The sequence below is a fragment of the Augochlora pura genome, chromosome 7 (assembly GCF_028453695.1).
Source record: "Augochlora pura isolate Apur16 chromosome 7, APUR_v2.2.1, whole genome shotgun sequence".
NCBI classification, from domain to species: Eukaryota; Metazoa; Arthropoda; class Insecta; order Hymenoptera; family Halictidae; genus Augochlora; species Augochlora pura.
Window position 1 is genome coordinate 6569052 of NC_135778.1, and position 20823 is coordinate 6589874.

A 20823-nucleotide genomic window follows, 5' to 3' on the forward strand; every position below is an offset into this window, starting at 1 on the left:
TCGAAGTATGCGGTTGCTATATTAAGATTTACCGATAGTGAATTATAAAATAATAATAACAATAATGAGTTACTACACTAAATATAATAATACAGTAGGAAAAGAATCATTTATTTACCTAAAAAATATATTAACACCTGTAGAAAATACCATAAGATCACAATACTTAGAATCATGATACTACGCAATATTATTACACTATTATATTATTCACATTCAGTGCTGCCATTTGACGGTGCAATTAAAAGTGACATAAACAGCCAGATAAAATCGTCATTCGCTGACGACACTGATCTAATTTACAAACACGAATGGAAGATGCATAAACCCGTCAGGGTTGATAAATTCTGTGATTGCAACAAAGAACGCCGCGTGTCGCACACGTCTACTTCCGACAGATTATCCTTTAATGTCTCGATACGACTGTCACGATTTTCTTTTATCAGTCCGTAAATTCCATAAGTTACGGTTCAATTACAGTCATAAAATTTCCCGTGAAATATTCTACTCGCTCGGGACACACGGTTTCCTGGAAGCAATGCAACCACGGCAATTATCTGAACAGAGTTCGTCTTCGAAGCCGGCAGAGGCCGTAGCCCGCGGCGCCTATAGCCTGGTGGAACGAAAACGAAGAAGCGAATAATTTGCCGCGGCACGTAGCGCTCTGTGCTCGGTGCTCGGCAATTTTAATTATTAAAGCTCTAAATATAACCGGTGGCTGGCGTAAGCGCGGCGAGTGGAAAGCGACGCGCGTTTCCCCCTCGCTCGAGAATCGGAACGAGAATAGTTGGGGGAGGGGGGGTGGGGGTTGAGAGCAAACAGGGGAGAAAGACGGAGTCAGAGCGAGACTGTGCGTGCGTAAGAGTTTGAGGGAGAGAAGAAGAGAGTCTGGAGAGTGGAGGGTAGCTTTTGCATATGCACACGTGTGTGGCGCACAGGGGCTGGAAACGATGGAGGAGGTGTCGGCGTCCTCGGTATCGAAAGGGTCGAGAGAACCGGGTATGGAACCGGGTATGGAAGCGGGGGTGTCGGTGGCGTTGGCGTCGGCGTCGGCGTTGGCGTCGGTGTCGGTGTCGGCGTCAGTGTCGGTGGCCGACCACAGCCACGTGCACGCCGCACGCAACGCCGTGCCATGCACAACGAGAAGCGCTATCATTCAGGTAGCGCACTGGCAACGCATTGCACGAATCAGCGTGTAGTTTCTACTTTTTCTACTCCTGTTTCTTTTACATTTTCTATTTTCTATCTTTTCTATTACAGTAGTGCACGGTTAAGTTTACACGCTGACTCGCCGATCAGCGTGTAAATTTAAACGTACGGGACACCGTACCCTCCGGAGAATTGTCTCGGCCACGGCCGGCGAAGTAAGAGGGTAGATGTAACGGGTCAAAGCGAGATAGATGACAATAGGTTCTTTTATGATGCTGACTAAAAAGTTTTTTATTTATTTATTTATAAACGGATATAAATCCTTTGAAACATAAAGTTATATGTCATAGGTGATATCATTTTTAATGTCAAGGTTAAACGTATGGTTACTTACGTTAGTCTGTACATAAAATGAAAAGAGTTTACGTTCGAAATAAATGCATAGTATTTTGTCGTATTAAAAAGAGTATATATATTTAATAGTAGCTTCTTTTACTATTGGATACATATAATGTGTAATGTATATACAAGAAGTTATAGAGGGCTAAAATCTTGTATTCAAAGAAACACCGCGATTATCGAAAAATAAACGCAATAAAGAATATTTTTTTCTGTGATTGTCACTGTATCTTTTTACTTGTAGTGTCAATGGATACCTGAGAGATACTTCCTATTAAAATGAGTCCAAACACTATTTAGATCGAATACTTTTAAACTACTATCGAAATAATTAATAAGCAATCTATAATAACAAGTAGACTGCAAATATCATGTATTCATGAGAAATATTTAGCGATAGTTTATATTCAACTTATTAAAAATGTTAAGGATGAAAATAAATTTTTATCCCCCTTCCCATTGTTGCAATCGAGGTAGAAAATTTTGATTTTTATACAGAATTTTGTATACGTATTCCGATTTATATCGTTTTTGGACCACTTTAATCGAACGAATTTCAGCTATCTATCGGTGTTACAGTCATGAAAGTAGAACAAAAATTTCTGAAAATTATATTTTGTTACTTGCATGTTTAGTTTGTGTAGACGCGGCATCCTATTGATGTACGCCAGCCCCCCTTCTCTTCACTGCTGTCGTTCTCTATCCGTGTCTACTGACAAGGGGAGACCGCGGGCATGATAATCGTGTTTAGGATAAGACCGAGTATAATTTGTAGCGTATAATGTTGCGTAATAAAAACCTCATATCGTTAGTCAAAATAAGCTTTTGTTCTCGAGATATCCCCCTTTAATGCTTTATTATGAGTACACATACTCAATGTTGATCGTAAACGCTTTGTTTACTTTGTGTCCACACCTTTCACGATGTTTACATTTCGGAACAGATACGTAATTCTATACATAAATACGCGAAAACATAAATTCACGATATATTATGCGCGCGTAAAAATGCTGAATTTTCATGTTTACATACATATTTTTACGTATGTTTATATTCTCGAAAGCTGGTTTCTTGTTGTTGTTAGACCTGTTGTATTGTCAGAGGAGCAGATATACACGATATAACAGAGTGTCCATTGCCAACATTGTCTATATTTATAATAAAACTTGAAAATAAAATACCTCAACAATGAAAGCTCATTTTGACGAACGGTATTTTATTATATTGTATCTATACTACAAAGTATACTCAGTGTTATCCGAAAACGATTTCGATGCCCTCCTTGTTAGAGACCACGTGGCGCACGAAGCTCTGTGACCAGAGACGAGTGGGACCGGCTTGTGTAAATTTAACCGTACGGATTTCTTATAAATTTCACCGTGCACCACTGTACATCTCTTTTTCACATATCATTATTTTTCACTCTTTTATCGTTGCCTCGTAACCACGCCTAGAGAGTTAGAGTGCCCATTAGAATCGAAGCCAAGACTCGCAAGCGAGAGGCATCCATCATCTTCATCGGCGATCATCGTCACCCATTTAGAGACACGTTATCACCGCTGTATAGTGCGTTTTCTGTTTTCCTTGTTAACACGAGTCTTTTACTCGGCCCCGTAGCGAACGTGTGTCGTCTCGTTGCCCGTTTTGGAGATGCGTTTCCGTCCACGTTCACCGACCAGTGTGCATTTTTGACTGTGCCAACTCATCGTCCACGTAGATGTCCATATTTTTTTTCGTTTGTCCGCCATTCTGTTCTCGTTTTTTAGTTCTCTCACGCCTCTGTTCACGTTCCATTTTTGTTTCACGACAGTTTCGTTCCGGCTCGATCGGTCGACGCGAAAGCTTTTGAAATCGGGCGACTGCCGCGGAGCTCCGACTGCCAATAAGCCCCCTTCGACGTTCGGGATGTTTGGAAACAGGTCTCGCGTGTGCTAGATGAAATCCGACTTCCCGCAGTGATTGCGTTATTTTCGTCGAGCGTAGTCGAAGAAACGAGAAAATAAAGTAATCATTGCCGGAAGTTGGAACGATGGATTTTTACAAGGAAATGATTCGTTCGAAAATCAAAATCGAATCAGAATCCATTGTCTTGATCGCTGTACATGTTTATTTGATGGTTTAAACGATTTTACTCGAACTGTCGTATTCGTGACTATACCGGAGACTCAATTGCTTTCACATGCCAAAGAAAGAAGAACAATTAGCTGGGAAAGCGCGCCGCGAATCGCAGTTAAACCGTCGAGTAATACTCTTGTAATTACGATGTCGACGGCTCTTAAATTGAGCGCACGCGCGGATATTCGAGTTGTTTCGCGTTTCAAGATTTCAATATTACGTCTCGTACGAACATAAAGTCCTACAGTCGGATTTCTAGTAAAATTGTCACATGCCTATCGTATAGATATATTTCTGCCGATATGAGAACAAAATTAATTGTCAAATTGACCCAGTTATACTCTTATGTCTTCACTGCTTGTCTTTGAAAGTTCGTCACCACGTGTACAATTGATTCTGGAATTAACAATGCTGCACAGTTTCTTGTTACAAATAGTGTAAAGTTCTTTACACAAATATCAATTTTCATAAATTATGGTAAAGGTCAATATCGCCAAAGAATTTTCAAAAAATCTGCATGATTTTGATGACTTTGAAATTGATTAGAAATTATTGAAAAAACATTTAAGAAGAATAAATTAGAATTGAAAAATTTTGGAACGATCATTCATCCACAAGAATAATAGGTGTACCTGGGTTAATTAATGAACACCGATGCGCGAGAATCACCGATCTTTTATTGCGACTGTGCACGGTTTAGACCGTGATCCACGCACGTAGACACATCGTGTACACTATAGTACAGTATATGTAGTATATACTACATGGTAAATACTACATAGTATATACATACTATGTACAGGATGAGTCACCAAACGTTTGCGCCTCAAATATCTTTGTTGTTTCTAAAGATAGAAACATGATAGTAATGTTCAATGTTACTGTTATTCAGCATTCTTATTTACTATTAGTATGTTTTTTGTTTTTTTTTTACTGTCAGTATGTTCTTTTATTTTTTTTTTAAGAATTATTGTCACTGAATTCCTAGTGAAAAGAACTATCATTGTAGGTACTTAAAAAAGGGTGGTTCCACTTAAAAAAGTCAAGGTGACCTTGATTTAAAAAAATGACATAAAAACAACATTTTTTATAGCATCATGTCAGCCCCATTGTACCATGAAACTTTGCCCTTACCATATTTTACATATCTTTAGAAACAACAAAGATATTTGATGTGCAAACGTTTGGTGACTCACCCTGTACATACTATGTAGTATGTACTATACTATATAGTAATAGTACAGTATAGTACAGCGACCATCGATCGTCGATCGGCCAGCTTATTTCGTTGGTCATGTTTCCCGTTTATTTAGTTTGCTTCTCCCTTCCTTCATGGAATTTCGTTTGACCCGAGCCGCGCGATTCCTCTGATTCTGTTGACTGCATCAGATTCGTTCGCAGAGGATCGCGGGATCGGGGCCATTGCAGATCGTAGCTTAAGCCATCATCGTCTCACGTTTCACGATTCATTCCCGTAATTGATCTCGGTAATCCATAACCCGTATGTCATTCTGATCGGTAGTGATCGAGCGTAGGCGCGATTCAACCTCTCTCGGTGTCCTGCGTGGATGGTATTCGTGCATCGGTCTTTAAAATTTCACAAAACCTCGACAGAATTTCATTTCATGAAAAACATCCTAATGTTCTTAATTCGTAATTATTATTATGTAATGTCGTAACGAATATTGGAAGTACCTTTGAACGTAGAGTAGTGCTAGAAACTAGACGTTAGTAAACTTGACGAGAGAATTCCATAGTTCGCCTATACTACACTTACGGCAGAATGTATTCGAACACCCTTTAAAATATAACTCTTTTTAAAACTGGACTATTTGACTTGAATTTTTTCTAAATGATAGGACTTAATTTTTCCATCGCTTGTAATGACAAAAAAGGGTAAGAAAAGTCTCCTTCTTGTCGTTCCAAATGATTGCAAAATTAAAGGAAAGTATTGTAGTTATTGTACAGTAAAAGTAAGAGCCTTTAAAATTAAAAAAAAAGTCAAGTCATTTTAGTCAGTTATAAAAAGAAGTTGTCAGTGATCGAAGATTGGAGCGAGCGTTTACTCGTAAACTCGCGACGTTCGACGAACTATATAGCATCTTGCTTCGGTAGATTAGAACAATTAGAAACGATTAGCCGCGGGGAAAAAAAAGGAGAACATCGATGTTTCGGTGCGGCACAGGCTTCGAAGAGGTTGACACGCGCTCCCCGATCGTAGTTTGCTTGCTTGTTATCCCCGACTTGACGCGTACCGACTCGAACGGAGACGCTTTTGCACCTTTAGATACCTTTGTAATTCGACTTAACCGGGACCGGTTGTTCCACCTTTGGCTGGCTAGATATTGCAGCTGGCAATTCGCGGCCATTCGTGGCCAATCGTCTGCATTCTCTTAGCTAGACTCCGAGACTCGGTCCGACTCCCGAGCGTGAGTCTGGTCCACGTGACTCGAGAGTCTCGGGGCATTTCTTCAAAGCCCCCCCGCGGTTCGGACGTCGATCGCGATCCAGATAGGTTGCCCAACGAGATCCCGAGGATTCGTGATAACTTTCCAACGATGGCTCACAAGCTATCCGTCCCCCGCCTTTCTTTTTATTCGTTTTTTTTGTCTTCTGGTTTCGACAATGATTTGCTTGAGCAGTCTTAAAAATGCACCGGATCTGGACTAACGATTAGCAACGTCGTTGAAACTTTTGGACAGGATTTTTGTTTATCGTAAATCGCGAGGGATCGATGATAGTCGAGGATCGTGTTACGAGGTGTGAACGGTTTTATCACGAACCGTGCAGAAGTCCGCCTGTTCCTGCAACAGGCTCGGTTTACCAATACCGGTACCAGTTAAACTATGACAACCGGGAAGTGACTAGCAGATTCGTGTTACCAATTCTCGGGCGTGAAATCTGTAACGCGAAAAGATCCGCGAAAATATGTAACCTGGTCAGTGAAAGGGACACAGCCGCGAACAGGGAGTCACCTTACACAGCTCGAACGATACACGCGAAGGTCGCGTGCAAGGCTGTCGAAGCCGAAATTTCACGCGTGAGAAGCAATCGATCGGAATCGCGGGCCACGAATCACAAGCCGCTTCTCCACAGACCCACCTCCTCGTTGAGACCTCCCCCCCGCGCCACAGTCAGCGGAAGAGCGGGGCTGCGAACAATCGATAAAAGTGAAATCGTCGTAGTCGTCGCAGCTTCCGAAGGTGGAACGACCGATCGTCGTCGGCGGTAACGCTCCGGGCCGCGCCTAAAGAAACGATTCCATTAAAATTCATTGCAGTCGGTTAGGTTGGGCTAGACCGCGCCGAGCTGTGCTGCGCTACGCTGCGATTGCGTGTTCACTGTTCTTTTCTAACATCGTTCGAGATGAATGCCACGAACGAGTGTTCCTTCTTTCGGCAGGAACAATCTCTTCGCAAGCTTGTAACCTATACGCAATTACTCGTAAATTTATTTGTCAAAAGTCTTCCGAGTACTGAGATTGAATTGGCATAGAAGTTTAATATACAAAGATACACTTGAACGCATTGTCCTACGAAACGCAATTGTTGCGAAACGGCACAGCTCTCCACGCGTCAACGAGCAGTGGGCGCCAATTGGCAGGGCAGCACTCGCTGACCAATAGGTCAGCATTTGGCTAATAAAAACTGTAAAATATGTAAATGAATGTTGTAGAATATTGCAAGAGATCGCAACTTCTTTTTTATGGTAGTGTTCATTTAATCTAGCTTTAATTGCGAAACAAAAAGTCGATATGGAACTCGAAGGGCCTTAAATATAAATAAAAAATCATTAGTTAGTGTTAAATCTGTATAATCAAAATAATGCCTATACACAGGAGTAACAAAAAATGAGAAGAAATTTCATATATTTAAGTTGTTTTTCATGTCAGCTGTTGTTTCAACATTATATTATAATGTACGGTCTCAATATAAAATAAATAATTCAACATTGCCATAAATACTCTTTAAGACGATATTTCTGTTGCAAACCAATTTTTGCCACGTTTTGGGAATCTCCAACCACTTTGCGTCGTTCCGTCGCTTCTCTTGTCTACGATTCATCGAAAGTCTTACCTGTGCTCGATAGCTTTGCTAAAATGGATCCGATGAGATGATCAGTCTTTAATCACGTTTAGCCCGATCCTTCTAGCCCTTCCTTTTAGCCCGTAACTTGGCGTCGTTTCTCAAGGCCTGGCCGGTTGGTAGGATAAAAATGTCGACAGCGTAGAGTTACAGAGAAATAGAAAAATTGTAGAGAGCCTAGAAAGTATAGTGAGGACCGAGACCCAATAACCCGCCGATCCTCGTAGAGCTCCTTTCTCTGTCTATGTGGCGTTGTTGTTGTTGTTGTGTTGCATGCAGGAGGCCGGCTAGTACCTGGCGGGATCGCTAGTCCCCCGGGATCTGGCGGCTCGACCGGAAACACCGGGAACTCGAACTCGGCGGCTGCGAGACGCGGCAATCGCAGACTCACGCGCAATGAGAGCCGCTATCATTCCGGTGAGTACATCACAGTTGGACGATCAAACGGTCCGAGCGCGAGCGCGAGCCCGAGCCCGAGCATGAGCGCGCGAGCGCGAGTGCGCAACGATAAATAAGCTATGGAAAAGAAAGCAGAAAGAACCGTTTAACGGGTCCTTAACCCTCGAACGACGCCGGCTGTATACTCGTATGCGCACTTTTAACGACTACTTGCATAGAGAGCCTAAACGTTTACCAGACACCGTGCTGAATCGGCCTCATCCTGCCAGCTATCTTGTATTCGGACTTTCTTTCCGTGTTGTGTTGTGTCGTCGCGTCGATACGGTGGCTTTTGTCAAGTACAGTCCTTTCTCGCAAAAACAACAACGATGCTCGAGTATATGCGACTTGAAGTTTAACGTGCTTGTATTTTTAGATGATGCGGGTGACGTTAACCCCTTGTCGTGTGCTATCTTTCTTACAGTTACAATGATTAGAACTTGTTTGGCGTGATAATTTCTCGCAAACAGAATGCCTTGCGGTCACCAGTTTTGTTGTGACTATGTACACTAATAAGTCTTGTTAAATTTACAAGTCATTCGCAATCGAGAGCTGAGAGGTTCCTGAGGTTATTTGAAGTAACTTTTTCCTTAGCGAAAATGTAATCCGCGGCTTTGTTTGCGAGATATTGACGAGAAACCGTGACCAATGAGAGGCGAGTTCGGCTGGCACGAGGCGGCCGAGCCAATGAGCAGACGAAGCCCAGTCCATTGATTAGTTGTTTTCGTGAATAGATCGCTAACAACGCCTTGGAGAGGATTTCTATAAAAGAAAAAATTGCGAATGATTTTCGCGACACCCTATACATAAAATTTGTAGGGTTTAACAAACAATGACGTACAAAAGTGAATTCACACCGTTTGAATTGCAACTATTTTTTTTTAAATTGATTCAAATGATTTGAAATTTTTTTAGTAAACAGCGACTAAAAAAAATTTGCAAAAATTATAATCACTTGTAATAACAGAAAAAAAGAAATAAGAAGGACGGAGTTCCCACTTTTCTTATCCGAGCTCGTAAAAAAGTTTGAGCAATAAATTTAACATGCCTTGGTATCGTAAAAGTGTTGAAAACGTCAGTTTTCCACGAATCTCAGCGAAAAATGTAGTTTTTACGTCTTTTAGAGGCTATAACTTCACTATGCGTCAGTTTTATTTCGACCTTAGAACACAGAACACCATTCAGACTCGACTGACTATTACCGGAAATCTTCATCACGAGTCAAACTCGTAAAACTACGACAAGGGGTTAATTTTGTTGTTTCGAATGTCCTGTAAAGGACCCTAAATCAAAGATATAAAATTGAACTTTTTTTTACAGATTTACAAAAGAATAATACGACAGAGCTTGTCAAACTTTATCCGTTTATCGTCGAAAGACGTTTCGTTAGATAAGTTTTCTCTTTCGATGTGAGATGACTTTCGAAGAGTTACACGCACTCGAGCTTCGCTTCGCTTCGTTTCCTCTCGTCTCATCTCGTCTCGCCTCGTCTCGCCTCGACTCGCCTCGCCTAGCCGAGGCGGGGACACTTTAAAATATTCAAATTTTATGGAAGAATTAGTAACGGGGCCGTTGGTGTCCAAGGGTTCATTCAGTAACCGTAGAAAGTAGACGCAATGGATTCTCGATCGATCAACGGCGCTCAACGAAAATTAGTAATTAACAGAAAAAGAGAAGAATAGAAGGCTTTGTTAGCCATTAAAAAAAGAAAGATTCATTTTGTAAAAATAAAATAAAAATACTAAAAAAATAAGAGGTGATTCGGACGCTTAAGGCGACGCAGCGTAAACGACGGAGTTGAACGAGAATCCGGCGCTAGTTAATTGAACTGTACTCGAAAGAGTCCCTTGGCAAGAGCGATAGGCATAGCTGAACGTCAAACCGGGGGCCTGTTCGTCCGGACTCGCTCGGAAATCGTAACTCACGGTCCGCGTGTAATCGCTCGGCATTAAGCTCGATTAGCCCGCCGCGCGGAAACATGGTACCGCGAGTGCGAGGAATGTGCTTTCGGCGCGCGAGTGCTTTCTGCTCTGATAAAGCATTTCCTTTCCTGCGCGACATCTACGCTCCTCGGTCTTCGGCTCTTCGGCTCTTCGGCTCTTCGGCTCTTTGGCTCCTCGACTTTTCACACCGGGACCAGCGTCTCAAAACTTGTCGAATTTCTCGAACCCGTTGCGTTTGCCGGATCTCTCGAACACGTCGCACTTGCCGAATCTCTCAAACTCGTCGAACTTCTCGATTCTCGGAGTCGTGGAAGCCGGTCGCGCAGGGATCGCCGCGGGACAAGAACCATCGAACGAACCAGCCGCTTTTCTCGAGAACAATGCACCGATCCCGCAAGATGTAAAACCCGGAATGCTGCCTGTATAATTGCACGTAACCCGGATCTTCCACCTTCCACCGTCCCCACCTGTCGGTTCGGCTCCCGTTCGCAAAACTTGCAGCACAAAAAATTTGTTTCGACCCGTGTTGTATTCCCAAATCGCTCGATCGGTGTTTCAATGTCTCTATCCCCCCGGAACGCTTCCCATGCAGTCTTCATCGCGGAAGCAACATCGAGTTTTTATAGAGAGTTTAATAAGTCTAAATGCCTCTTGAAGATTACCTTTTTGTTATTAAAATATACAGCGTGTCCGTCCGTAAACGTCAAAGCAAATATCTCGTAAATGGTCGAAAATGCAAAATATTCAATAAGAAAAATTTACACGGTTTTAAAGTAGCCGTCAGGTACACGTAAATTGTCTCTTTTAATCTGTTACCTGTTTGAGTTATGGAGGTCGGCATAGTTCTTTTAAATGGATACATATATTTTTGTCTGTATGTTTGGTTAGTACAGGTTATTTGCAGTCAAAATGGTGTCTTGTTAAGAAACTACTATTACGCATAGTTTAGAAGATAATGAGAATTTTAAATAATAATTTGCTTTATTAGGCACTAGAATAGTTTATTTTTCATACTAGAACATTGTTTGTTCACTTTCTTAAACTCTTTAATATATCATTTACACTGTTTCAAAGATATAATAGAAATTGCTACTTCGATACTTAAGATGCCAATTATCTTCTAAACGACGAATAACAGCAGCTTTTGACAAGATATCACTTTAATTACATATGACCTCTATTAACTATTGTAAGCAAAGAAAATCATATGCATTGATCTAAAAAAAACTTAGTTCACCTGCACAAGGATGTTAACCTTGTAGCTGACTGAAAACCGTGAATTTCTTCTATTAAACTTTCGCAACTTCAACCATTTACGAGGAATTGGCTTGGACGTTCGTGGACGGGCACCCTGTATACGTTGAGTCAGCAACCTTGAGAGTCCCAAGAAACTCTAATCGCAATGGAAAAGTGATCGCAGGAGGAATTCGATCGTGGGAGCTTTTTCGTGCGTGAAACCCCGGCGTCGGCGTCAGCGTCGGCGCCGACGTCTATCTCCGAAAAAAAAGAAAAGAAAAGAAAACGAATAAAACCCGTCGAAATTGGCAATACAAAAGAATCCGATAACAAGTGAAAATCGGCGCACGACGGCCGGAGCTTTTGCTCGACTCGAAACCCGGCGTGTTTCTCTCGCGCGCAGTGCTCGCCAGAACGGAACGAAAAACGAACGGTTCTCCGTTCGGCGCGTAAAAGTCTGCGCGTAGAAACTTCATTTATCCAGAGTCCGGAGTCTAGACGTCCGGAGAGGCAGAGCGAAGGCAATCTCGCACCTGGTGCACCGTTAACGGTCGAAGAGGACGAGCTTGGCTCGCGGAAGATGAGTCGCTGTCCGCCCAAGAAACATCCTCGATTACGCGCACGATTACGCTCGCGAGTCCTCTGCTTCGTATGGCAGATGCGCCATGAATAGAAAAGTTAAGAAAATGCTGATTCTTTTCGTTCGTATTGTTGGAAAGGAAGTGAAATCTACGGTATCAACACATGCTCGAAAAGATTACGCGATTCTGGATTAACTCTCGGACGGTGGACCAGTTTCACAACTATACAATTAACAATATTTATGACACCGTTCGCTGTTTGATTTATTATTAGGACTAAATCTATTTATACGATGAAAATTACTAGTTTCGCATATGTTGCTTCAAAGTTGCTGAATTAACCCCTTGCGGTACTTTTGTCTTCGCAGTTACAATGGTTAAATAATTTTCGATCGGAATAATTTCTTAGAGGAGAAATAAAATTAATATTTATAGTCTGCAATTACATCAGCGCTTAAATATTAGCGGCAAAATGACGGAATTTTATGTCGACTTAAAAAGACGAAATAACATTCATACTTCACAGGTTATTGTTAGATATTTTCATTGTCAATGATCGAATTAATTTGTTAAGGCAGGCATACACTATAATAAAAATAGCAGAAGACCTAAATAAGAACAACCTCATCATTTTTATAAAGTAACACGTGTTACTAACTTTTATAACTTCGCAAGTTTATCGTTAGCCCTCTATAATCTGACATCTTTTTTTATGAGTTCAAAGTAATTACAACTAAAAACCACTGAACGTAGAAATGCAACCACTAGATGTAAATTAAGAATGAATTTAGATTATTTAGAAAGAAGAATTTACTCTGACATGTGTAGTAATACCACGTGTTTAAAAATCAAATCAGCATGTAACTGGAAAGTTATAGAAACTTAATTACGAACAACGTATAGTTGAATATATTTCTTGTAGACTTACCATTGTTCGCAGTGTAGCAGTAAATGATTTCATTTAATTATCGAGAATTAATCATTTACGCGATGATTTCGATATACTGAAACAAAAAGATCCCATAACCGCAGTCCGAGGGTTAATAGACACGTCCCTGCGCCTAATGTCTCCGGTCGAATATCCTTGCCTCGTGCTGAAAAGCGATCGAGAAACGTATTTAAATTCCATCCTCGTAGGACTGAAAAGAAAATTGCTGGAATCATGATTGCACGGCTCGTTTCGTTTCACGTAATAACCACGAGCCACTGTTTCCGCGGCGGTTTTCACAGTTTGAGAAACCAAATGAAAGTAACTCGCCGCGGATAGAGAATAACGACAACTCCATACGCGACAGCGGGGTCGGATGGGGCAATGGTTTCCAGTTCGGGTGATCAATGGTATATCGCGTTCCTCGAATCGTTCTCAACGATTACATACATTCGTACGAGGATGATATAACAAAATTATCTCACGCAACATCCACACCTGTACGTGTTCCTAAAACTCGACGAGAAACCTGTAATTTCACTTCCGATTTTCGAACGAAGAGAAAACAGCTACAGTAGAGGCTCGCTTGACCGGCGCGCGGTTGTACAAGAAGAATAAAGTCGTGGACATCGGATAATTCATATAAGAAAATAAACTGAAATTAGAGGGACGTTTTCCGCGCATGTTAAATAAGAGTCTAATAAATCTGTAAATCTTTCGACGAGAGTCTTCTTCGTCGATGATGTCTTTTTCAATGAACGGAACATAGCTTCCGCGGAAAATGATGCGATGCGACTATCGCGATAAAATCAGCAGCTGGATTCGGTCAGCGAATCGCCGTGTTTCCGGTATCGTCGTTACGACATCGAGCAAGATCGGGACACGGTTTGCTGCGGGAAGCATTCGCGCATTTGCTAATACGGCTGAAGCGGCAAAAGCTGCTTTAAGCGACCGGAGTGCCCCGCGCGCGCGCTGCGCAGTGGCGTGCAGCCGCGGGGATAAGATAATTCGACGCGCTGCTTTCCTGAAAAATTCTAGAATAAATTGTTCCTGGATGCGGCGATGCGGCGAGCCACGACTTACGGGACCGTTGAGCATCCGAACGCGTTCGCTGGTCGTCTATACCGGACAATGCTATTCCCTTCGTCGGGATGACCGGCGTCGATCGCGTTCAAGATTTTCCTTCGTCCGTCTTATTCGCTGTCGTAGAATAAAAGCCCAATTCCGAGAGAAACAAGCAATTTCTTTCGACCGATTGACCAATAGACGTTTAACGAAATATAGATTGACTCCCCGTTATATGGCTTCCGACGCGACTTTGCTCGTCGAAACCACTTTGTCGTGTAATCGTTTTAGATTAGTTGTTTACTGCTACTCCGAGGCGCTTCCGTGCCAAGTAGCATGCGGCGCGTTCAGCACATCGGCGAATAGAATCTCGAGTACGATGTGTCCTCTGTACGATCGCTCGAAAGCTCGAAAGCTCAGAAGCTCGAACGCTCGAATGCTCGAAGGGTGTTTAAAGTTTGCTGATTGTTCGACGTTGACTGCACAGAGGTGCGGCAGGAGGCGGTACAGCAGGCTTTGGCAGCGATGCAGGGTCGGCCGAAGCCATCGCTGCCGATGCCGTCGAAGAGGACCTCCGTGATGGCCAGGAGCCCGGACCGGGAGCGTCGCGACAGCGGCGAGTCCAGCAGCGACGAGGACAGCGTGGTCACCGAGGAGAGCCCCGGCGCCGGTGGTCCGACGGGTATAACTTTCGAATCTCATTTTATCTGTGCGTATCTTGATCCGCAATCGCTTGTCCGTCGTAAATTCGTTCGGCCCGCGCTTATTTGCATTCGCGGCGCGACGCTACGGAACTAGACGCGCCCTTGCCCGTACACACGCGACTTTACTGCATAGGTATTTCACCGAACCACCGAGCCGCGCCATTCGGTTTCGTTTTATCGCCTATCGTTAATGCGGATTTGCTGTTGAGATACCGCGGTTGGAGCGGACACTCCGCCGGAGGCGTCCGCCCGTTCTATCAAAGGCTCTTCGATGCTAAAGTATCTTCCAGTCCCGGGATCCACCGTGAGCTACTGCTGTTTCCGGGTACCGCGTGGAACTTAGCTCTGCGCAGTTCTTTAACACTATTTCTGCCAGGCTGTGTTTCAAAAACACTTTTCAAATTATAATTTTAAATTATCGTCCAGGTTTAATTATCTCTCCACAACTGATTCGTTCACTTTTCATACAATTGTTGTTAAATTAATTCAGTGACATAATTTTCCTCCGGGTCATCTTGGATCTAAAAATGCACATGGTATATCTAGAGGTATCTTTAATGCATCTTGCATTGTAGGACAGATCACTGGTTCTGACTAGTTGTAAAAAAAATTGAATAACGGCTTTTATTCTTCAATTCTGGTAGCGAGTTCAATGCACATGATTTTTTTGCTTTATATATTTGGTCGAAAGAAAAGTCCGCGTCGCAGCGGGCAACGGGTTAATAAACCCACATCCTCGGTTCCAAGAAACAGATCCGCTCCATTATCGGTAGATATTTACTGGAGAACATTTTCCGCGTCCGAGAACGTTGCGGTTATCTTCGGCAGCCTTCGTTTCGCTTCGACGGAAAGTCCTCCAGCTTGCCCGTAGTAGCTTCGTACAGTGTCGTCGGCGTTATCGGGAAACAGGTTCGCGGCTCCGCAGATCGAAACGCAGAAACGTCCGCGCTCGTCGAAGGCATATCTCGTTGTTCGCCGATGGACGACTCTAGTATGGGGTTTTAGGCACAGGACTGTCGGACACGAGCAGCACCGGTTCAGCGCGCGATACGCCTCCGCCTCCGAGACCACCAGCCAGGCGACCTCCTGGCGCGGACATCACGGACATCGCGGAGTACACGCCCCATGCCTACTGCAACATCCAGCCGCCGGACGTGACGCACACGGGCAACACGCCAGCGGCCCAGCAGTCGACCAGGCGGCCGGGTGCCGATCGCGTGAATCGGTACCACGGGGTCGAGGACCAGAACAACACCGGGACCACCGGCCGATGGAAGGTGTCCGCGAAAATTCAGCAGCTACTGAACACCCTCAAGCGACCGAAGCGTCGGCCGCTGCCTGAATTTTACGAGGACGACGACATCGAGCTGGAAATTGCAGCCAACCCGAAGGATCCGAACGCGCCGAAGCCCGAGGGCGGATCCATGACCTCCGCGGTCGGTGAAACGAGCTCGGTTGCCGCCGGACTCCCAAGGTCGCTCGAGGCCGCTATTCAGAGGTGAGGCGCCGCGCCGATTGATTAGAATCTTGGTCTCGGCGCGATCAACGCTCCCCGAGAAACTTCGGGCAGAAGTTTCAACGAAATCTCTCTTGTCAACAGGTACGGCTCGTCGACCTGCAAAGCACCGGTAGCGACGGTTCTCGACCCGAACGGCAAGTTCTGCGTGACGTTGACCTACGGCAAGCTTTTAAGCCGTTCTCACAAAATAGCTTACACGCTGCTGAACAAGGCACTGAGCCGCGGAGGCGACTGCTGTCTGAAACCCGGCGACAGAATCGCTCTAGTTTACCCGAACAACGATCCGATCAGTTTCATGTGCGCTTTTTACGGTTGCCTTCAAGCTGGCATTGTACCCGTGCCGATCGAGGTGCCTCTGACCCGTCGAGACGCTGGCTCCCAGCAGATCGGCTTTCTTTTGGGAAGCTGCGGTATTCAGGTGAGACGATTGTTATTTCAAACTCTTATAGGGACGCAAGGTATTTGCCAATATTCGTGCTCGAATACCGTCGAAAATTTTGTTTAGGTGGCGTTGACTAGCGAAGCCTGTCTAAAAGGACTGCCGAAGACCGCAGCCGGCGAAGTGGTAGCGTTCAAAGGATGGCCGAAACTGCATTGGTTCGTGACAGGACACTTGGGCAAGACACCCAAAGATTGGCTACCTCCACCTCGACTGACCGACGACACCCCGGCGTATATCGAGTACACCACGGACAAGGATGGCTCCGTAATGGGGGTCACGGTGACGAGGTCTCTGTCCGCTGCTATTTCGTATCTATGATGTGTACAACTCGATTGCGAAACGTACCATTACATGGGCTGGAAACCCGGTTATCGTGTTCAAAGCAATAGCGCCAACTATAATATTAGGAAGACAAAAATATAAATATAATAATAAATTAATAATATGATAATAATAATAATTTTTTATAAATAATGCGGTATTTAATTTTGGCTACGACAATCGAGTCTCCAACCCACTATGTGTCGCTTGATTGGTTGAATAACAATGTGCGTTGCTCTCTCTCTAAAAAAACTGTAGGTCATAGCACCATATGCCGGACAACATCGGTACTTCGCTATCAGTCGTTTTACAAATCTTTGTCCTGTATCATTCTCTAATTCGGTATCGTTGATTTTTAGGTCGGCGATGCTGACGCATTGCCGCGCATTGACGCAGGCCTGCGGGTACACAGAGGCCGAGAACGCGGTCTGCGTTTTGGACTTTAAGCGGGAGGTCGGCCTCTGGCACAGTACTCTGACCAGCGTTTTGAACGGGATGCACGTTATCTTCATTCCCTACGCTCTGATGAAGGTGAACCCCGCTAGTTGGATGCAAATGATCACGAAACATCGGGCCAGCGTGGCCGTGGTCAAGTCGCGAGACCTTCACTGGGGTCTCCTCGCCACAAAGGACCACAAAGACATCTCTTTGTCGTCGCTGAGGTTGCTGCTGGTGGCCGACGGCGCGAACCCTTGGTCCCTGTCCTCCTGCGACCAGTTCCTCTCGGTGTTTCAGTCGAAAGGGTTGCGACCGGACGCCGTATGTCCATGCGCGTCTTCCAGCGAGGCTCTGACAGTCTCCGTGAGGAGGCCGGGTCGCGCCGGCGTGAATGCCACCGGACGAGGTGTACTCTCTATGTCCGGACTGAGCTACGGAGTTGTTAGGGTCGACCAGGAAAATTCCTTGACGTCGCTGACGCTTCAGGACTGCGGTCAAGTCATGCCAGGAAGTAAGTTTCCTGCGTCCACAAACCTTAACCCTATTATTAAGTAATATTACGATATAACTATTATTAAATAATAGTTACGATAAATCTTAACTACCAATTTTCAATTTCAATAATGAAATGACTTTGATATCTCATCTACCCAAATCAAAGAATTGGTGCAGAGCAATCGCAGTTCGCAGGAGCTAATAAACATTTTCTCTGCTCTGTCACGAAGGTATCGTGGTTGTGATCAAAATGGAAGGACAGCCGTTCATTTGCAAAACCGACGAAGTGGGCGAGATTTGCGTGCACAGTTCGGCGACCGGAAATCAGTACTGGGGACTGCAAGGGCTGACGAACAACACGTTCAAAGTGTCTCCATTGCAACCCGATGGCAGTCCACTCGGCGACGTGGAGTACACGCGATCCGGACTGCTGGGCTTTCTAGGTCCCGGAGGTCTGGTGTTCGTCTGCGGTTCGCGCGACGGCCTCATGACCGTCACCGGCAGAAAACACAACGCTGACGACATTATTGCTACGGTTCTGGCAGTGGAGCCTATGAAGTTTATTTATCGTGGAAGAATTGCTGTGTTCAGTGTACGAGTCCTGAGGGACGAGAGAATATGTGTCGTTGCGGAACAGCGACCGGATTGCAGCGAAGAAGAGGTGTGTACATATTTCTGTTTTTGCTATAAATACTTTTAAGCGAGACATGAAACAGCAAAAGACGTTGCGTGTCGCCCCTGTAACAACAATTGATTTCCAATTACCAATTTACAGAGTTTCCAATGGATGTCACGAGTTCTCCAAGCAGTCGATTCGATCCACGCCGTTGGAATCTACTGTCTGGCGCTGGTACCACCCAACTATTTACCAAAGACGCCGCTCGGCGGTATACACCTGTCCGAAACGAAACGACGTTTTCTAGAGGGTACCCTACACCCGGCTAATGTTCTGCTTTGTCCGCACACTTGCGTTACCAATCTACCGAAACCACGCGAAGTCCATTCAGGTAAGCGGTCGCGCGTTCACCCGCGAGTACTTATGCCCCCGAACACCGCACAGGTATACCAATCAAAACTCACCGATCGTCAATCAATTTACATGAATAATGTCAGCAAGTACAAGGATTTATATACACTTCTTCTACTCTTGGTTATAACGTTTCTACGTTTGTTTCACTTTTTTTTTTCTTGTCTACGCAAACCGAGCGAAGCGTGGGATCTAAGGAATCGGCGAAAGATGCCCGTCGATCGGTTACAAGGATATTCCTCGAGATACGTGAAACGATAGACCTGGGCGTAACAAGTCTTTCACCGGTTCTTTGGATCGCGTCGCTTGGATAATTATTATGAGTATGATCAATGAGAGAATGAATGGAAGCAATTGTTCGAACTCGAATCGGGAATCGGGAGTGGGAGTCGGTAGTTGGGAGTTGGAAGTTGGAAGTCAAGAGTTCCGAATCTTCGGCTAATCCGGAGGAACGTAACAGTTTGCGCTTCTCTGGCGGAATCGGTCATCGGTTGGCTTTCCTAGCAACTTGGCACAATTGTACAAAGTATATAACCGTCTCTTGCTACATTTCATGTATCGTTAACCCATCTTTCACCATCAAGTATCTCTTAACCCTGCAGCGCTGCCGAAGTGGATTTTCGTTGTACACGATAGGATCGTTTGACAAACTGTAAATATGATCTGTAACCGATGGCTATCGATTTAGTGAAATGATAAATGATCCACGAAAGTCTCCGATCTTCCACTTCTGCAGCTTAGGGTCGACGCTTCGCATGTATTTTCTATTATTTTCACCCTTCTTTCTTTTGGCTGAGCTCCGAACACCCCGTAGTGGTCCCTAGTGATCCTCAATTATCCAGTGGCTATAGACGATACGAACGGTAGCCAGAGCGATGCGAGATTGTCCTGGATCAGTTCTGCAGACTACCGCGATCAATTAACGATCGTCGATGCTGTTCAATTCTCCGTCTGCAAAACTGTGCCGACAATCAAATTCGCATCGCTGATGCAACCGTGACGTGTGTAGAGGTGCACCGAACAACGCTGTATTTATTTCTTATATCAGTTGTTCGTTATTCCTTTTTGTTATTCTTTTGGTTCAACCGACGTACGTACGGTCCACGGAATGATCCGAGCACGCCTGTAACAAGGACGTGGCTTAACCGCCTTCCGATAATAACGAACCAACCATTTCACGAACCTGTCTGTATAGCTTTGATATTCCGGCCTCAGTCAGGGGAGAGTGTGTGAGCTACTCATTATCGGGTTGAGTGTTTGTGTTGGTTTACTAACGGAAAGGTGCGGGGGCGTGTAGCGGGGGATTCTGTTGCAGACGTTGGTCCGGCCAGTGTGATGGTGGGCAACATTGTTCAGGGTAATAGACTGGCCTCCGCCCAAGGACGAGACATGGGCGTCTTAGACGAGGACAGTGATAACGCTAAAAAGGTTCGTATCATGAAAAACCTCACATCTTCTATGCTATCTCTCGGTACACGAATCATCGATACATCGAATTTCAGTATCAGTTCATCTCGGAGATTCTACGGTGGCGAGCAGTCAGCACCTCCGACCATGTGATATTCACGTCGTTGAACGCGAAGGGTGCTGTCGCGACTGCTATCTCCTGCTCGCAGTTGCACAAGAAAGCCGAGCGAATCGGGAATCTGTTGCTGGACCGCGGACGAATCAATACCGGAGATCACGTGGCATTAATATTTCCGCCTGGTACAGACTTGATATGCGCGTTTTACGGTTGCCTGTATGTTGGAGCGGTGCCAGTTACCATCAGGCCGCCCCATCCGCAAAATCTCCAGACAACTTTGCCAACCGTTCGCATGATCGTGGACGTTAGTAAGTCAGTGCTCGTGCTCACCAATCAGAATATCCTGAAACTCTTGAAAACAAAGGTACATAGCTACAGTTTCATTCACCTTTTTTTTATTTTTCGTTCTCGTT

At 44.6% G+C, this 20823-nt stretch overlaps 1 protein-coding gene across 7 annotated transcripts in view; it reads left to right on the forward strand.

The window, feature by feature from the left end:
* Positions 1-20823, forward strand: part of LOC144473379 (disco-interacting protein 2 homolog A-like) — a 43483-nt gene that overhangs the window by 14699 nt on the left and 7961 nt on the right. For 2 of the 7 annotated variants that reach the window (XM_078187198.1, XM_078187202.1), the window contains 11 exons: positions 939-1160; positions 8028-8165; positions 14427-14648; positions 15649-16141; positions 16244-16580; positions 16668-16891; positions 17285-17874; positions 18089-18519; positions 18634-18865; positions 20183-20313; positions 20388-20774. In XM_078187198.1, the coding sequence (XP_078043324.1) occupies positions 939-1160; positions 8028-8165; positions 14427-14648; positions 15649-16141; positions 16244-16580; positions 16668-16891; positions 17285-17874; positions 18089-18519; positions 18634-18865; positions 20183-20313; positions 20388-20774 (3407 nt within the window). The remainder of the gene's footprint in view (positions 1-938; positions 1161-8027; positions 8166-14426; positions 14649-15648; positions 16142-16243; positions 16581-16667; positions 16892-17284; positions 17875-18088; positions 18520-18633; positions 18866-20182; positions 20314-20387; positions 20775-20823) is intronic. The other 5 variants (XM_078187199.1, XM_078187200.1, XM_078187203.1 and 2 more) reach the window with 5 other exon arrangements.